Source organism: Mytilus trossulus, chromosome 5 (assembly GCF_036588685.1).
Source record: "Mytilus trossulus isolate FHL-02 chromosome 5, PNRI_Mtr1.1.1.hap1, whole genome shotgun sequence".
NCBI lineage: Eukaryota > Metazoa > Mollusca > Bivalvia > Mytilida > Mytilidae > Mytilus > Mytilus trossulus.
In genome coordinates, this window is record NC_086377.1 from 79,940,218 (window position 1) to 79,959,207 (window position 18,990).

Sequence of the window (18,990 nt, forward strand, 5' to 3'; positions counted from 1 at the left end):
AAGGATAATGTTGTTGTAAAACCTTTGATGCACTTAACATGTACTTAGCAATTCTGTATACTTTTCTTATGTTTATACTAAAGAGCTCGAAAAGTAGGCGTACATAGCTGCAATGGGCGTGTCTAAATTCCAACCCTCGGTGGTTAACGTCTCTCGATGATTTACCTTAAGTGCCGATGTATAAAACAAGTATTCTAATGCAACATTGTTTTTAACGTTCATTTAGATCGGATGATTTTTTGACATGTCATCAATTGACAATTGATGCTATGGGACATACGCGCAAGCGCGGACGGCATATGACAGATTTTAAATACATGTTCTAACGTTATTTTTTGTCAGTTTCATTAGAAAATATATAGAGATAGGTATTGTATTTTAAGCACCGACGACATCAATTGGAAATTTGATGGTCGCAAATACCCGTTCACTGTCTCCGCTAACGCGTCGCCAGTAAACTTAATTTGCGACCATCGATCCCCAATTGATGCCGTCGGAACTCAAAATACAATACAGCTATCTCCTAAATGTTCACGTCTGATTGCAATTTTGTAATTTGGTTTTCATTGATTAACAATCTACATGCACATACGATTAAATTTCAATGGTTTTTTTTTTAAACCAATCAAATAAAAGTATAGACAAGAGCGTTTGAGAGAACCTTAACGTACAAACATGTACAAACAATGGGATTTGCTCATTGTTGAAGGCCGTACGGTGACCTATAGTTGTTAATGTTTGTGTCATTTTGGTCTTTTGTGGATAGTTGTCTCATTGGCAATCATACCACATCTTCTTTTTTATATTGATTGTTTTTAATTCCGAACGTCCATTGTTCATTATTGCATGCATGTTAAGGACCAATACACACTTGGTCCTAGTACTGGAAATTTCAATAAATTGAGATGAGAAATTAAATTAAGGTGGTACCAAACACCATAACTAAAATGCATTTGGCTCGTTAGATTTTCATAAAATTTTGACAAAATATTTACTTTGAACTTTGTACTTTATTTGGCTTTTTTTTTTAACTGTTTTGAATTCGAGCGTCACTGATGAGTCTCTTGTAGACGAAACGCGCGTCTTGCGTATATATAAAAGTTAGTCCTGGTACAATATCTATCATAAGTTTATTGACAAATATATAAAATTCAAAAAAAATAACCAATCACTTTTTCTGACAATTTCATTGAAAAAAATAGCAAATCTTGAACATTGAGAAGATTAACATTTCCTTCACAATACAACGTGATTAAAACGTTAAGCTGATTTTACTGAGTTATCTCCCTATAGAATATTAGGTAACACCATAAAAAAGAGTGAAACTCTTGCTTATATTTTTTTTAGTCAGATACATAATGAAGTTTCAACTTGCCTGCCATGGAGATACGACTTGATGAATCTGTAAAATAAATCATTTTATTTTCAAATATGGTAAGACATTTCATCAAATATAAGAATCATATACGTGTGTTTGTGTAAAATGTGGTATGACTAGCGCCCTAATTTGGGTACAAAAAATAAACGAAAACAAACATGTAACACCTAAACAAACGACGACCACTGAATTGCAGGCTTCTGACTAGGGGCAGGTACACACATACAGAATGTGGCGGGGTTAAACATGTAAGGGAAATCCAACCCTCTCCTAACCTGGGACAGTAGTGTAACAGTACAACGTCAGAAAGAACTATAAAAATCAGTTGAAAAAGTGTTCACTCATGCGATGGATACACATAGAAGTACTACACCGAGTGGACGTGGCCGGAGACTTTTATATTCCAACTCATTAGATGGACCTGCTATAACTTACCACTTTCTATAGCGAAGAGCTGACACAACAGAATAAATACAAGGAAGTTAATAAGCCATAAATAGAAATGATTTAATTTGTGTCTACGTACTTATAAGTCTTTTGTTATGACTACTTGTTAAATAGTTTTAATTGATTAATTTAAACCTATACAGTGTACATGACACCTTTAAAGGTATATTGTTATATGCAGACGATGTAGTTTTATTAGCCAACTTCAAAGAATATTAGATGTTTTAAGTATATGGTGTAATGTAAATGACTTATTTGTGGATATGGACAAGTCAAAAATTGTTCATTTTAGAACACAATCTGTGACACAAACAAATTTTGTATGTATGTTGAACGGAAACCAGTAAGATATTGTAACAAAATATATGTATCTTGGTTTATTATTAAATGAGTTTTTGGATTATAACGAGATGGCGAAAATTGTAGCAAAATCAGCCAGCAGATCACTAGGTTTACTAGTTGCTAAATGCAAAGCAAATGGTGGTTTTGAATTTTCTATTTTTACACAGCTTTTTGACACTCTTGTTATGTCTGTAATTGAATATGGTGCTGCGATATGGGGAAGTAAAGAATACTCTTGTATAAATGCTGTAAAAAATAGGGCAATGCGTTTTTTCATGGGTGTTGGAAAGTACACGCCTAATTTAGCCCTATATGGTGATATGGGCTTGATGCCATGTATTGTAAAACAATGGACATGTATTTTTAGAACTTATAGTAGATTTATGAAAATTTGTGATAATAGAATAAACAAAAAAGTTTTTATATGGGCAAATAATATATGCAATAATAAACTGCAAAATTGAAATTTCAGAGTACACACAAAGTTTAAAAAACTTGATATGGAACATTTTTGTAATACTAATTTGATTATTGATAAACATGTTATAAAAAATATTGAGAATATCTGTTTCAATAGATTTAAAGAGCAATGGTCTATTGATTTAATGTCAAACGAGCTTAGTAAACTACGTACTTACAGACTGTTCAAAATGAATTTGGTGAAGAAAATTATTTATTAAAAATTATACTTGGTAAATATAGGAGAGCCTATGCCAAATTTAGAAGTGGTACCTCTCCTTTGAAAATTGAGACTGGAAAGTGTGAAGGTCTTTTAGTTGAAAACAGAATTTGTTTTAACAGTGTTTGTAATGAAAATCTTTTAATTGAAGATGAAAAACATAAATTAATGAATTGTCCTGTGTATGAAGATTTGCGTTGTTATTGGTTTTATTAAGCATCTCTATTTAATGTTAATTTTATGCAAATGTCTGATGACGATAAATTTATATTTTTATTCACAGATGAAAATATGTACTTTTATACTGTCAAAATCTGTAATGACATTTTATTGAAAAGAAAATGTATTTTATATAGCTAATTTTAGTGTAAATACTGTATTTACATTTTAGATAGTCTCTCATAACTCTTTTTAGAGCGGCTCTTGTATGTTTTATGATGTTGTTTTATAAACTGTTTGTATGTTTTATATAATGAAGAGGTGAGACTTAAATAAAATGTTGTCTTGTCTTGTCTTGTCTGTCTGTCTGTAATTTTTATCACGAGATTTCTTATCACTTTATTTTATTCTCATATTAACTTATCAGCAGAAAGTTTAGATTTTGGCACTTGGCACTTCAACAAAAAAAATACAATATAAAACGGCTATTAATTATGTCATAAGGCAGTTATAAGCCAATGTGACAGAAATAATATACGCAATCACGATTTCATTCCAAATACGTAACTGTATTGCGTGGAATATGAGGGTATAAATCTTTATTTCAGTACTCTTTCGGCCATTTTTCTCTACTCCTTTAAAATGTTACCCATTATTCTCTGTTCTTTATGAATATTAATTACTCGTCTGACCAAAGTTAGGAGCCTCTGGCCTTTGTTAGTCTTGTATGATGTTTAGTTTTAGTTTCTTGCGTATATTTCGGAGTTTAATATGATGTCCATTATCACTAAACTAGTATTTACATTTTTATTAAGGGGCCAGCAGAAGCACGCATCCGGGTGCGGGAGTTTCTCGCTACATTGAAGACCCATAGTTTGCCTTCAGCTGTTTTCTGATCTATGGTCGGGTTGTTGTCTCTCTTTTTCATTCTCGATTTTTTTACATGCCTTTTTATACATATTCTCTATGGTAGTTTATGGGTGTTCTCTGTTATTTGGACGGGTTGTCGTCTCTCTGACACATTACCCGTTTTCATTCTTAATTTCATTTTAGGGTTGTTGTTCTTGAATGGTGCATATAGATATACGAAGATGTGGTGTGGGTGCATGCCAATGAGACAACTCTCCATCCAAATAACAATTTAAAAAAGTAAACCATTATAGGTCAATGTACGGCCTTCAACACGGAGCCTTGGCTCACACCGAACAACAAGCTATAAAGGGTCCCAAAATTACGAGTGTAAAACCATTCAAACGGGAAAACCAACAGTCTAATCTATATAAAAAAACGAGAAACACGTATAAATTACATAAACAAACGACATCTACTGTACATCAGATGCATATTGTGTCTATGCTCCGTAATTTTCGCCTTTGAGATTTTTGCGCATGCATTATCAGCGACATCACAAAGTGAGAGGAGACGTTATAAAGCTTGCGTTCGTCAAGAGTGAAACTGTCGTAGGGAGGGAAAATACCAGTAATAAATCGATAAACTGTTATAGATAATCGGATTTTCTTCATACAGATATCGTAAAATATCAGCCACTTTACACAATGTGAAGATTTTTAGCTTCAAGTCATTCAAGAAATTAGTTGCAAACATTCAACTGATTCTATATAAACTGAAAACGAAGTGATTAGAAAAATGGTGATAAAAATATGTCTTTAAAAGTGTCTTGTACAAAAATGTATCTACATGATATAGATAGTGTCGGTTTAAATAAATCAATATTCATTATTGTATAAATATACATGTAGTTACAAACAAAAAATGGAAAATTTGCAAACTTCCCAGATGTAAGTATATACATTTAACGTCAGCGCTAAATATATATTTTTGTAGTTTTACTTCCTTTTTCAATTATCGATTTACGTAAAATATTGGTTAGTAAGGAGAGTTGTGACACTTAAAGATGTAGGTTTTTTTTTTAAATGCAGTAATATTTGTCTCGTTACAGTAAACATATTGACTGATTGATTGCTTGATTGGTCTTAAACGCCACTTTCGGTATTATTGTGCTATTTCGTGATGGTCAGTTTTTTATTGGTGGAGGAAGACGGAGTGCCAGGAGAAATCACCGACCTTCGGTATGAAAACTTACAATCCTATTTAAGTAAGATTGCAGTGGTGCGCATCTGCCATGTGCGAAATTTGAACTCACAAAAATATAATCATTTCATTGGTTTCACATCATTCAATGGTTTGTCGAGTTTAAATCTGGCTCGGTGAGAATAGGAACTAGGGTACATAGGGTTAACTCGAGGGGTCCAAGTAAACTCGTGTTGTTGAAACCCGAGTAATTAAAGTTAACTCGAAGGGTTCAAGTGTTTTCGGCTAGTGATATAATAGTTCGACTTCTTATAAAACTCGACCATCGAGGCACCGGTCATCGAGGCCCGTCAGAAAAAGTATATGAGATATATGTCATATATATATATATATTGTGTAACGTTGTGAAAAGTTTTCATTAATTTGATTAAAAGTTTTTATATACGTTAACCGTCAGTTTGTTTAAACACAAACATCATCCTGAGAAAGATTTACATGGATGTCTATTTTATTTCATAAATTTCGGTGGCAAAAATCGGTTTTGCCTAACAAAATCTTTGATGGAGGAGCGTTACAAATGTCATTGTTATTTATATAGAATTAGGAAGACGTGGTATGATCATGATGATTGCCATCAGTACAACTTTCCATCAGAGATCAAATAACGTAGATTAAGTTAACAACTATACGTCACGGCACGGCCTTCAGCAATGAGCAAAATCATACCGCATAATAAACAATAAAACTTATTTAAAGGCCCCAAAATGACTACTTATAATGTTAAGCTATTCAATTGATAAAACTAACGACCTTATGTATGTACAAAACAATAAACGAAAAAAAAAATATGTTAAAACAGCACAAATCGGCATCAATTGAATTACGAATTTGTTACTTGTGATAGGCACAAATTCTCACTGAACACATTTTTATTTAAGTGCCAGCAGAAGCCTGCCTCTTGATGCGGGATTTTCTTGCTGTGATGAAGATCCTTTGGTGGCTTTTGGCTGTTTTGTGCTCTATTGCCGGGTTGTTGTCTCTTCTACACATTTCCCATTTAAATTCTCAATTGTACATACATCTTGTGGCGGGTCCTTGATTACCATGTTTTCTGTGATCAAATTCTCTCTTTAACCTGGGACAGTGACACATCAGTACTAAATAAAAAGAAGACTGAAAGTCGGTTGAATATGCCTGCCGCATCTCTAGTTACCACTGTGAACCCCGAACCAACGAACAATGATAGCAAAAAATACCTATTTTGATGTTGATTGTCAGCTTTTTATACAAGCATATACTTTTTGTTACTTTTAACATTTAAATTAATCCCCGTACAGATATACGAAATACAGTGTTGCTCAAGCTTAATGGGATATACCTTTGTTCTACGGAAACATCTAATGAATAAATGTGTTTTCGGACTCGTCGCATGCTTCGGTGAATAGGTACCATTCTATTCCACTAGTATTCCGGTAATTTGAAGAAAGAGGCAGCCAATTAGCGATAACAATCAGCCCTAAATAGTAGCTACACTATTCGGATTCAGTATCACATACCTGTCACCAATGATATGACGAAAATAAGAAGTATTTGACCATACCTTTTGTTTTTATGCCCCATTTATGGGCATTATGTTTTCTGGTCTGTGCGTCCGTTCGTCCGTTCGTCCGTCTCGCTTCAGGTTAAAGTTTTTGGTCGAGGTAGTTTTTGATGAAGTTTCAGTCCAATCAACTTGAAACTTAGTAAACATGTTACTTTCTGATTTTATGCCAAATTATAGATTTTATCCCATTTTCAGGGTCCACTGAGAAAATGATAGTGCGGAAGGGGCATTTGTGTACTTCTTGTACACATTCTTGTTTCCACTGCTTCGGGTAACCTGTATCCGTCAGTGAGCTACACAGTGGTTACTCCAAAACCGAATTTGGCCTTGATCAGTTGTCAGACCACACGACACGCAAACACATGTTTCTTATTTCTAACGAAATGTCTTACCATATATTTTTTTTTTATATAGATTAATCAAGTCGTGTTTCCATGGCAGGCAAGTTAATTTTATAATGTGTTTAATTCAGTTTCTTACTAGAATTTTTTTATTAGTCCAAGCGTGTGTTTGTCCTAAACAAGCTTGAAATGTTGGCCACTTGACGTTTCGCACCCTCCAATCAATCACATGTTTTACTTTAAGGTACTAACTTACTTTTTGGCGGATGTTATCAAATATTACCTAACGTTTAAAAACCATTTTTTTTCAAATGATGAATGTTCTAAATATTATTTTAATATGCAGCTAGAATGATTATCTTCCCCAAAAGCAATAACTTAATACATATTCGATCAATACTAACTTACATAAATTTGTGACTTGTTATGCCCAACCTACGATAGTAGAGGGGCATTATGTTTTCTGGTCAGTGCGTCCGTTCGTTCTTTGGTCCGTCTGTCCTGCTTCAAGTTAAAGTTTTTGGTCAAGGTAGTTTTTGATGAAGTTGAAGTCAAATCGACTTCACATGTTTCCTATGATATGATCTTTCTAATTTGAATGCCAAATTATAGTTTTTATCCCAATGTCACGGTCCACTGAACATAGAACATTATAGTGCGAGTGGGGCATTCGTGTACTGGTGACACATTCTTGTTTTATATACAATTTGATTAACGTTTGTTAAAGATGACTTTTTTTTGCCCTTTTTAAAACATATCCGCTAAACCTACAAGGCATATCGAGTCTGATATGAATAATAAGATTTGGTATGAGTGCCAGTGAGACAACTCTCCATCCAAGTAACAATGTGTTAAAGTAAACAAGTATATACCAAAGTACGACCATCAGCACGAAGCCTTGGCTCACACCGAACAACAAACTACAAATGGCCAAAAACAATTACTTGTAAACTTGTAGTATTTAACAATTTAAGAAAGAAAACCAACTTTCTAATCTATATAAAAAACGGGAAACGAGAAACATTTAAGAAACACACAAAAATCTCTGAACAACAGATTCCTGACTTAGGACAGGAGCATATACATGCAGCGGGTTTAAATATTAAAAAAAGAAATGATCAAACAAAAAACATATAAAAAAACACAAGTAAACTGAACTAATAACTCTGATCTTGACAAAATATATAGAAAAGTACATGTTATGCACCACGTGTTTTACAACAACATTATTTTTTTTAAAATAAAATCTCACATCGAAGGAATCAACATTTAAATGATTTTAAACTGTTGACCAAATATTAGCAGCAGCTTCTTAAAAGTATTGAAATTTTATTACATTTTCTAATATGATTTATTATAAGTCTTGATTTGCTAACTTTCAGCAATCTTTTGCAGGTATATGCAAATTACTTGTACTTACCGGCCTGTCCGTCATCATTATTATACTTCTGATGCCAGTACACATGCTTTCATTTTACAAATCATGTAAGTAGGAATATTGCAATATCTTAAATTACTTCATGTATGCATTTTACGATATGTTTTGTATGATATTTTACACACAGCTTTGTGATTGCATTTCTCCCTCTTATTTGGTGAATACAAGGATGCAGTTCATTCTAAATGTTAAGTTCAGACGTGTTCATAATAAGATATACGACTTTTGAAACCCAGAGAGAAGAATTGGCTCCCATGCATTTATTTTAAAACAACATTAATCTTTGAACATCTTGCATCGAAGGAACCACCATTAAAATAATGAATGTGTATCTGAAAAGATCACAGGTATACAGTACATCTGAATGATGTAAAGGTTGTAACTTTGATTTTTTTTCTAAAACGATTTTGATTATATAAGTTTTTCGCGATTCGTTTACATGTAAGTTTTTTACAATATAAAGTGATGATATTTTTGCAGGTAAACATAAGTCTCTGGTAAACGCTTTTCTTCTTATCATCGCTGTTATACTGTTGGTGCCAGTGAATATATTAATGTTTTACAAATCATGTAAGTATGACAAATCTGACATTACTTCACGTGTCCGTGTACCGATGTGGTTTGTACATGAGATATTTCACCACAGCTTTGTTTACTTGCCTTTTTTTTCTTTAAAACTTTGTAAAGCAGATGCAAGGATGTAGTTAAAGAGAAAGGTGCAATAAAATAAGGAGAAGAGGTATAATTGCCAATGAAACCAAATGACGTGGGTTTGTGTCACCGTATAGCCATTAACATTGAACAAAACAGAAACCGTTAGCTATATCAAATGGCTCTGACATGTAAAAATGCGAAACAATTCATTTAGGAAACCAAAGGCCATGTTTATACGGAAACAAAAAACGAACAACAGATATTACTGACATCCACTGAATTACAGGCACCTGACTTGGGACGAGGTTATTACAATTTGGCAAAAATAATTTCGTTTTCTGAACATGTAGCCTCGTTGTATTGTCTGACTTATTTACATGTATCACAAATCTCTTTTTGTTCAAATGCTTAGAAAAGACAGAACTTGAAATGTACGGAGGCCGGTTAGTGTCAAGTTGGACTTTTATTTTTAAGTCGTTATAACGACTTAGCTAACTTGTTATAACGACTTAGCTAAATTGTTATAACGACTTAGCTAACTTGTTATAACGACTTAGCTAAATTGTTATAACGACTTAGCATATTTATCTTGTAAAACAAATTAGCTAACTTCTTTTAACGACTTAGCTAACTTGTTCAAACAACTTAGATAGCCAATTGACACATAAATTACTAACTGTAGGTCAACGGAAGACCTTCAACAATAAGCAAAGCCAATACCGCATAGTCAGCTACAAAAGGCACCGAAATCACAAATTCAAAACAATTCAAACAAGAAAACTAATAGATATAGGAAGATGTAGTATGAGTGCCAATGAGAAAACTCTTCTTTCAAGTAACAATCTATAATAGTAAACCATTATGCGTCAAGGTACGGCTTTCAACACGGAGCCTTGTCTCACGCCGAACAACAAGCTATAAAGGGCCCAAAATATCAAAAGTGAAAAACAATTTAAATGGGAAAACCAACGGTCTAATCTATATAAAAACGAGAAACTAAGCATGTATTGACTGTATTATTCTAAGTAGTGAAAAATCACCAATGCGTAATTATGACAATAAAAAAACGTGAGTGCAGCCTGGAAATAAACCACGAACATTTAGATGCATGACGATACTGTTATTAGAACTCTCTTGGAACCATAATAACTAATTGCCTTTGTATACTACTTGTTTATATTACTTTAATGCATTAGTATTACAATGGCAAAATTGCTTTCAGTTCCAGAATATGAATTTCTTTCTTCAACAAATGGTCAGTTCAACTGCAGGTCAGCTGACCACCAGACAGTGTCAATGGATCCCATGCCGGAAGTTACTATTTGTGGTTCAGCACAAAATATGTTTAAATACAAAGGAGTTTATGCAAACAAAACTTTTGATTGTTCTGATAAACGCCATAACTTTGATGTTAAAGTTGAATTGAGAAAGAAATTTAGAGATAAGAAATATTATAAAAACAAAATATTGTTTGAAATAGGGTTGACAGAGAGTTCCATAAGTTCAAAATATATGCGAGACATGTATGATGGAAAGATTTGGTCGGTTTCAGCATATGTTTGTGAAAACGAACATGGGATATGTTTCCACGAAAGGAATGATTTCCCGCCAAATATTGTAAGGCATTCATACAGTGTTAGTGGAAGTTTAATTAATACCAATGTAGACCTCTCTGTAGACTGTCATCATAGTGATCAACCTCAGACAGAAAATAGGGTTACTCCAGTTTTTGCCTTATATGAACCGGATGTTATCGCAATTTCAATGACAATAAACTCCGTAATAGACTTTCTCAGTTTCAATGGCTCAACACTTCATCGCCATCTTGAATTATCACCTGACAATAAGATCGTATCGAACACACCTGTAGAATTATTTGCGGATGTAAAGAAAACAAAATCGCCGTATGGTGTTCTAAAGTATAGTGAAAATACGAAACATTTACATCACATTGTTGACTTAGATATAGACTACCATCAAAATGTTGAAATTACCGAGGATCTATTTGAACTAAATATAGGACAAATTGACACAGAGTACAGAGTTGTTGGCCACTTTACTGCTGAAGTTTGTCCGATTGATCAGGGTATACAATCTGTAGTATCACGTTTTTGTTTTTACACTGACGACACTAAGTTACAACCGAGTGTGGTGTATGGCAGTCATCTCACACTTGATCTAAGCTACAATTTTGAAGTAAATATGATAACGGTTAAAATATCGACCGACGAAATTGAAGGGCAAGACACTTTCATTTTTTCGCCTGAGAAACAACTCCATGGCAACGATGTGAAAGGCCAGTTTATCGTTCTCGATCACGTGTCAGTAGATAATATGCAAGTCTCATGTAGAAACGCTTACAATTATAGATTGATATCGTCTCTATTTCGATTGGTTGGGAATATTGTATATTTTATTACGGACCCTTGTTCTTCAATCATTATGCAGGTTTTCAATTTCTGTTACAGAGTGTACAACCTTACATCTAGATATGATATAACCATTGTAGTAATCATAATTCTATCTTGTCCATTTTGTTATTCAAGCATTCGACCATGGGAAAACCGATACTAGTTTTAAAAAGTTAGAAAATATAACTGAGACAAACGAAGTCGTTACGTCTATGACAGATACCCCAAGGGTTGACCGTGGTTAAGTATATGCCATTGGCCGTATCAAAAGTTCTAAAGTTAAGATTTGTTCCGAACGGACGGATTTTTCTCCATGTCCTACGATAAATCAGTACTACAATTGAATATCTTAACTTAAGAAGTTTTATGCATATCAGCCCAGCTAGCCCTCTCCCATTCTTCTTTTTAAAACAAATATATCATTGAACGTGTTTTAACAGAATGTTATAGTGTTTTTCGATATTCGGAGAGAACATTTTAGAATAAATAATTTGTATGATTTATTAAACAGTATTCATGTTCAAAATAAATTAGAATATATTTCAGAGTATGAACAAGTTGCAGTTAAAACTTAAGAATTATTTTATTTTATCTTATTGGTGAGTTTATAATTTTATGTAATTTCGCCTTTAATTAAAGTTTAAGTACATCGAAAGTGTTTTTGTCTGTTGTTTAAAACTGTCTTAGTTTAATATAATATTTGAAATTAATTTTGCCGAAATATAGCCTTTTTTGGTTGATACAGCGTAAAAGATACAGCGTAAAATCACCAACCAACCAATCAGTAAAGCTCAAACTATAAAACAGCGACCGTTACACTGTTCGGGACACAGATATACACATACACGTCAGCATTACACTGTTCGGGACACAGAAATACACAGAAACGTCACCATGACACTGTTCGGGACACAGAAATACACGGACACGTCACCATCACACAGTTCGGAACACAGAAATACACGGACACGTCACCATTACACTGTTCGGAACACAGAAATACACGGACACGTCACCATTACACGGTTCGGAACACAGAAATACACAGCCACGTCAACATTACATGGTTCGGAACACAGAAATACATGGACACGTCACCAATACACTGTTCGGAACACAGAAATACACAGACACGTCACCATTACACTGTTCGGAACACAGAAATACACGGACACGTCACCATTACTGTGTTCGGACCACAGAAATGCAGACACGTCACCATTACACTGTTCAGAACACAGAAATACACGGACACGTCACCATTACACGGTTCGGAACACAGAAATACACAGACACGTCAACATTACACGGTTCGGAACACAGAAATACATGGACACGTCACCATTACACTGTTCGGAACACAGAAATACACAGACACGTCACCATTACACGGTTCGGAACACAGAAATACACGGACACGTCACCATTACACTGTTCGGAACACAGACACGTCACCATTACACGGTTCGGAACACAGAAATACACAGACACGTCACCATTACACGGTTCGGAACACAGAAATACACAGACACGTCACCATTACACGGTTCGGAACACAGAAATACACATACACGTCACCATTACACGGTTCGGAACACAGAAATACACGGACACGTCACCATTACACGGTTCGGAACACAGAAATATACAGACACGTCAACATTACACGGTTCGGAACACAGAAATACATGGACACGTCACCATAACACTGTTCGGAACACAGAAATACACAGACACGTCACCATTACACGGTTCGGAACACAGAAATACACGGACACGTTACCATCACACGGTTTGGGACACAGAAATACACAGACACGTCACCATTACACGGTTCGGAACACAGAAATACACGGACACGTCACCATTATACTGTTCGGAACAAAGAAATACACAGACACGTCACCATTACAAGGTTCGGAACACAGAAATACACAGCCACGTCACCATTACACTGTTCGGAACACAGAAATACACGGACACGTCACCATCACACTGTTCGGAACACAGAAATACACGGACACGTCACCATTACACGGTTCGGAACACGTTAGCTAAGGACATCTAAAGCAAACACATATCGAAACAACCAATCATCATGGGTAATTTCATTGTTTGTACCCGAAAATGAAAATAGCGTCACGCCATGGGTTTAATTTTGTATAGTTTAAGGCATCTTTAACAATTTTTTCGGTTGTAAATGAACGGAATCACAAAGACAACAAATAGTCACCGTACGGGATTCAGCAATGAGCAAAGCATATACCTTATAGTAAGCTATAAAAAGGTCCCGGCATGAGAAAATGTGAAATGAATCTAACGAGAAAATGTGAAATAATTTTAACTAGAAAATGGAACGCCTGGTTCATGCTAACGGGTTCTGCGCATTACTGAAACGGTGACCTAAAGTTGTTAACTTCTTTCACATTTTTTCTTCGGTGGGGAGTTGTCTCATTGAAAGTCATACCACATCTCTTTTTTTTTTTAAACACAAGTACGACAGACAGAAACCGAATACAACCACTGGATAACAAGTCAATGACTCAAAACAGGCACATGTAGGGTTAAACGTGATTGCGAGCGCCCAACTATTTACTTACGGTGCAGTCCGGTGTATCCGCGCACAAAATCATTACACACTTTTATTTATTGTATCCGCGCACCTTAGACTTATGACTTCACTTCATTCAACAGATTAAACCAATAATTGTATAATATTATGTGAACAAAATCATTACATACTTTTATTTAATAAAATTTTCTATTTGTATGGTTTCATTCTTTAGATTTTGTGTAATATGTGTCCAAAATTAGGGAAACCCCTGTTCTGAGAGTTCCTCCTATGTCCAGTGATTTTTGCGCATGCTTTCTAAAAATAGCTTATTTTTAATAAAGGAAAGATTTTGTACTACGAAATAGCAGAGTTTGAATCAAAACCACTGCCATGGATACAGAGCAAAAATTATTTCAATCTGATACAAATTTGACTTGAATAAAACAAATATTATCTGATGATGTAATTTTTTTTAATGGAAATTGGCCAAATATGAAGTGAGGTCCCCGGGGTTCGCGCGGCCCGTGATATCGCGATTTGTCTGATTTCGTCATATCAACACAGTAACACAAACAAAATCGGTCTTGTTATTGTTTTAGCCTTCCGAAAGGACAAAAAAACAATAAAATTGATAAGTTCAAGAGTTAATTAATAACTGCAACCCCATTATTTCCCATATTTGGCCAACCACTGGCTACCAATTTCATGACTCCATATAGGCACATGTGCATGGTAGGGTTAAACGACTTTTTACGTGATTGCGAGCGCCCAACTATTTACTTACGTTGCAGTCCGGTGTATCCGCGCACCTTAGACTTATGACTTACACAAAAGTAATGTACATTGTATTTATAAAACCACTTAAATTAAGAAATGCAGTCGTAGTACTATTATATTATGTTCGTTTGACAGAAACATCCGTCCGTTCGGAACAAATCTTAACTTTAGCTTTCTGCATAAGGTCCATGACCTATGTTAATCCTCTGTTTTGAGGATATGTTGAGTTCCCATGCAGGTGATGTGTAAAGTCTTAAATCCATTAGTAATGTAAAAGAGAAGATGGGGTTTGATTGCCAATGAGACAACTATCAACAACAGACCAAAATGACACAGACATTAACACATATAGGTCACCGTACGGCCTTCAGTAATGAGAAAAGCCCATACCGCATAGTCAGCTATAAAAGGTCCCGATAAAACAATGTAAATCAATTCAAACGAGAAAACTAACGGCCTTATTTATGTAAAAAAATGAACGAAAAACAAATATGTAACACAAAAACAAACGACAACCACTGAATTAACAGGCTCCTGACTTGGGACAGGCACATACATAAATAATGTCGCGGGGTTAAACATGTTAGCGGGATCCCAACCCTCCCCTAACCTGGGACAGTGGTATAACAGTACAACATAAGAACGCAGTTTTCGTAATGTAATATTCTCACAACACTATGTTACTCAAGGCTTTAAATGCGGATTTGAGATCAGAAAATAATTTCATTTAGTTAGGTTTTAGGATATAAATAATTAACAGTCCGTCACTTTTCCTTTTTCTCAATTCTATATAAACGTTTTTTATGAGTCAAGCTGTCACAAACTGACCTCAACACATGTATTAATACATAATAATAGTAATTGACTTTTAACCATACATGTATCGGTCATTACAATATATCCGGGATTACATGTACATGTTTTAGACTATCCTAAGTCAAGTGTCTCTGGCCTTTGTTAGTTTTGTATGATTTTAATTTTAGTTCATTAAAATATTTTAGAGTTTAGTATGACGTCTAGTATCACTGAACTAGTACAGTTTTGTTTAGGGGGCAGCCGAAAAACACCTCTGGATGCGGGATTTGTTCGCTGTGTTGAAGACCCTTTCGTGACCTTCGACTGTTTTCTGCTCTTTGGTCAGGTTGTTGTCTCTTTTGGATATTCCCTAACTTTTATTCTCAATTTTATCTTTATTGGGTCCATATCCTAAAACATTTTATATCATGTCTGTCCCAAATAAGGGAAACTCGACTTTTAACAGTTCATCAAAATGTAAAGGAATGTCAAACATGTCTTATAATGAATAAAGGAAAGATCTTATACTACGAGTTTGAACCAAATAAGTAATTTAAGTTGAATTTAGTTATCAAAGGTACCAGGATTATAATTTAGTACGCCAGACGCGCGTTTCGTCTACATGAGACTCATCAGTGACGCTCATATCAAAATATGTATAAAGCCAAACAAGTACGAAGTTGAAGAGCATTGAGGATTCCAAATTCCAAAACGTTGTGCCAAATAAGGTGTTGCGTCACGAGCACCCAGATATTTCTCATGACGAATAACGAACAATGTTTTCATTATATCTAACATGATCTCTACTAAAAATAGCCGTCAGTTAAGGTACATAAAACCCGTGGTTACTATATGTGATCTTTTTGATTGAGCATTAAACTGTCTCACCACGACAGCTAAGACCAGTTCGTAACAAAAATCATACATTTTTCATCATAAAATTTGTCATATTGTCACGTGGTATAATCCGTGTATTTGGTTGAATCAGGACAAATGAAATACTAGACTATTTTCTGTATCAGGGACTCAACATTAAAAAAACAGAATGGCGGAATTTAAAATTGCAATTTTTAGCTTAGTCCTTCTAGGTAAGTCTACTATAATTTTTTATATATATTTTTTTTAATTCGTTTTTTTATTATTCTTATTCTTAGGAAAGTTAAATAAATTGTACAGTATCTGAATTAATCTAACTTAATGTATAAAATTGTATGTACTATTTCCTGGAAAACGCAAATTTAACTCCGCAGCATATATTTTTGTTCCAAATTAGGAACCTGGTCCGTGGTTGTCTATTTTAGATTATTTAGATCGTTATGTTTTGAGAGCAGATCTCTGTTAATTTCTGTTTAAATTATTCATATTTTTTTAGTAGACTCCAGACGATGTTGAGCTTGACGTATCAATTAAAGGACATTCAACATGACTTTTTTTGTTTTTTTTTGTATTCAAATAAACTTTTATTTGTATTAGATTCGGGAATATAACTTACAAGTCTGTTAGAATGTTTAATTTGTTTGTGTTACGATATATAATATCTTAATTTCCCAATACGGACATGTTTCCTTGGTTCTATGAAGTTCCAGGAAAGCATTTACTACAACTAATGTTTTAAGCTTTTCTTGTCTTCGGACAGAGGTGATGATGCTATCGTCCTTTTAGAAATCACGGCATGTTATTCTTTAAGAAAATTACAATAGCAAATATAAATTTGGGTTCGAATATTCATATGAACGATTAAATCTGTGAAAAAAACGAACTCTTATGAGATAGGACTAAAATATTGGTGTATATTTTTTTTCATAAAAAGACTATTATGACATTACTTTTCTGCCTTTTTTTGTAATTCTAAGCCTTGGAATTACATAACTTTATAGTTGTTATAAATAGTTGTGTTTTCTCTATTTTACAGTCATCGCATCAGTTGAAGGTAAGTGACATTTTATTATACGTCAAAGAATTTTATGTTTTCGTAAATGTGAGAGAAATATTATTTTGTTTGCAGGTGACATGTAATATTTCACAAACTAGTTGTTTTCACCGTGACTTCTTTTTCTTAATCAGCCTCGTGACCTCATATCTTCTGTTTCATAGTTGATCACTTATAGTACTGTGTATTTTTTGTTCCTGGTGATACCCCTTTACTTTGCACGTTTCATTTTTTTTTACGATAAACCTTTTAAAACTATTTATAAAAAAGAAGATATGGTAGGATTCCGTATGAAAAATATCTCTACATATGATAAAATAACACAGAAATTAACAATTCTAGGTCACTATACGACCTTCAGCAATGAGCAAAACACACAACGTACAGTCAGATATTATTTCCCTAAGACTTTGTTTTTTTGTTGTTGTATGTTAAACTTGTATTTTTTTACTGTTGTGTTTATAAGGAGTTACGTTTTTTTTGTTTTGCTATATGGATGCCATTATATAAAATTATAATATAATTAGGGATACAAATTCAGTTTAATCAAGTACAGTACAATAAAAAAAATATAAAACTTTTGCAGTGCATGTTCGAATTGGTAGATCAAGTTCTTATGCAAATCGACAGAAATAGAATATGTCAGAAGGTTGTGAATAATGGGTTACTTAATCACAAAAGGCCATAAAACAATTGACGGTTTTATTTCTCGTTTAGTACCAAGACATAAGTTTGGCACATAGTGTAAATATTCATGTTCTTATTCATATTTTTGGTTCACTTCCGGTAAAGCCGAACAGGAACCCTGTCGGATAAATTTGTGCACCCTTTAATTTAATGGCTTTTTGGAATCTTTTGGAATGCTGAATAAGTTTCCGCATTTTTGTAACCGAACGACATAAAACTTGCTAAAATTATATACTATTAAGTCTTTCATGTTGTTGTAATGTTAGAATGAATTGATTGATATTCAGCAATCCATAAAGTCATGCATGATAAGAAGTTACAAAGCAAGTCTGTGTTTGCTTCAAAATACTGGTTTTTCGGAAGATATACTATTTATTCTTTAGAATATAGGTAATCTTAAATAAATATATCCTTATTCACACTGAAGGGGCCTTAAGTTCGCTCGTCCTTACAGTTTACGACACTCCTTTGTAGAATGCTCATTAAACAGGTTTTTTTTCTATCATGCCAAAATCGATTATAAGGTGTTTGGTATGTTATAACATCATAAGAATTCTAATTTTCAATCACTTCTATCAGTCCTTAGGGAGCTACCATTTGATTTTTATGGGGGGCAGGGGGGGGGGGGGGGGGGGGGGCTAGGATGAAATTTGAAAAAAATAGGCAGGACAGGAGTTTTGAGTAAAAAAAAAGGCAGGATGAGACACTTGCAAAAAAATAGAAGTCATGACGACAATTTAGGT

The 18,990-nt window shown here is 34.1% G+C and overlaps 3 protein-coding genes across 10 annotated transcripts in view; all 3 read left to right on the forward strand.

Annotated features, from left to right (window-relative positions):
- Nucleotides 1-4,905: 4,905 nt before the first annotated feature.
- Nucleotides 4,906-11,593, forward strand: LOC134718343 (uncharacterized). Its single transcript, XM_063580839.1, has 6 exons — nt 4,906-5,095; nt 7,075-7,101; nt 8,397-8,486; nt 8,920-9,009; nt 10,316-11,179; nt 11,562-11,593. Exons 2-6 carry the CDS (start codon nt 7,095-7,097, stop codon nt 11,591-11,593), a joined length of 1,083 nt encoding a protein of 360 aa, XP_063436909.1. The 5' UTR covers nt 4,906-5,095; nt 7,075-7,094.
- An 805-nt stretch (nt 11,594-12,398) lies between these two features.
- LOC134718344 (uncharacterized) lies at nt 12,399-13,562 on the forward strand. The gene has a single exon (XM_063580840.1). The coding sequence runs from the start codon at nt 12,399-12,401 to the stop codon at nt 13,560-13,562; it is 1,164 nt and encodes a 387-aa protein (XP_063436910.1).
- Nucleotides 13,563-16,490: 2,928 nt separating this feature from the next.
- The window catches only part of LOC134719190 (basic salivary proline-rich protein 4-like), a 21,118-nt gene continuing 18,618 nt past the window's right edge, over nt 16,491-18,990 (forward strand). For 6 of the 8 annotated variants that reach the window (XM_063582163.1, XM_063582165.1, XM_063582164.1 and 3 more), the window contains exons 1-2: nt 16,492-16,718; nt 17,543-17,560. In XM_063582163.1, the coding sequence (XP_063438233.1) occupies nt 16,676-16,718; nt 17,543-17,560 (61 nt within the window). In that variant the 5' untranslated portion in view covers nt 16,492-16,675. Of the gene's footprint in view, nt 16,719-17,542; nt 17,561-18,990 lie in introns of all 8 variants that reach the window. The other 2 variants (XM_063582166.1, XM_063582170.1) reach the window with 1 other exon arrangement.

What these genes read in the sequence shown, in the direction of transcription:
- LOC134718343 (XM_063580839.1), top strand. An exon ending in GCTTTCATTTTACAAATCAT is followed by an intron (nt 8,487 to 8,919) that starts GTAAGTAGGAAT and finishes ATATTTTTGCAG; the next exon opens with GTAAACATAAGTCTCTGGTA. An exon ending in ATTAATGTTTTACAAATCAT is followed by an intron (nt 9,010 to 10,315) that starts GTAAGTATGACA and finishes AATTGCTTTCAG; the next exon opens with TTCCAGAATATGAATTTCTT.
- LOC134718344 (XM_063580840.1), top strand. Translation starts at nt 12,399, where the DNA reads ATGACACTGTTCGGGACACAGAAATACACGGACACGTCACCATCACAC.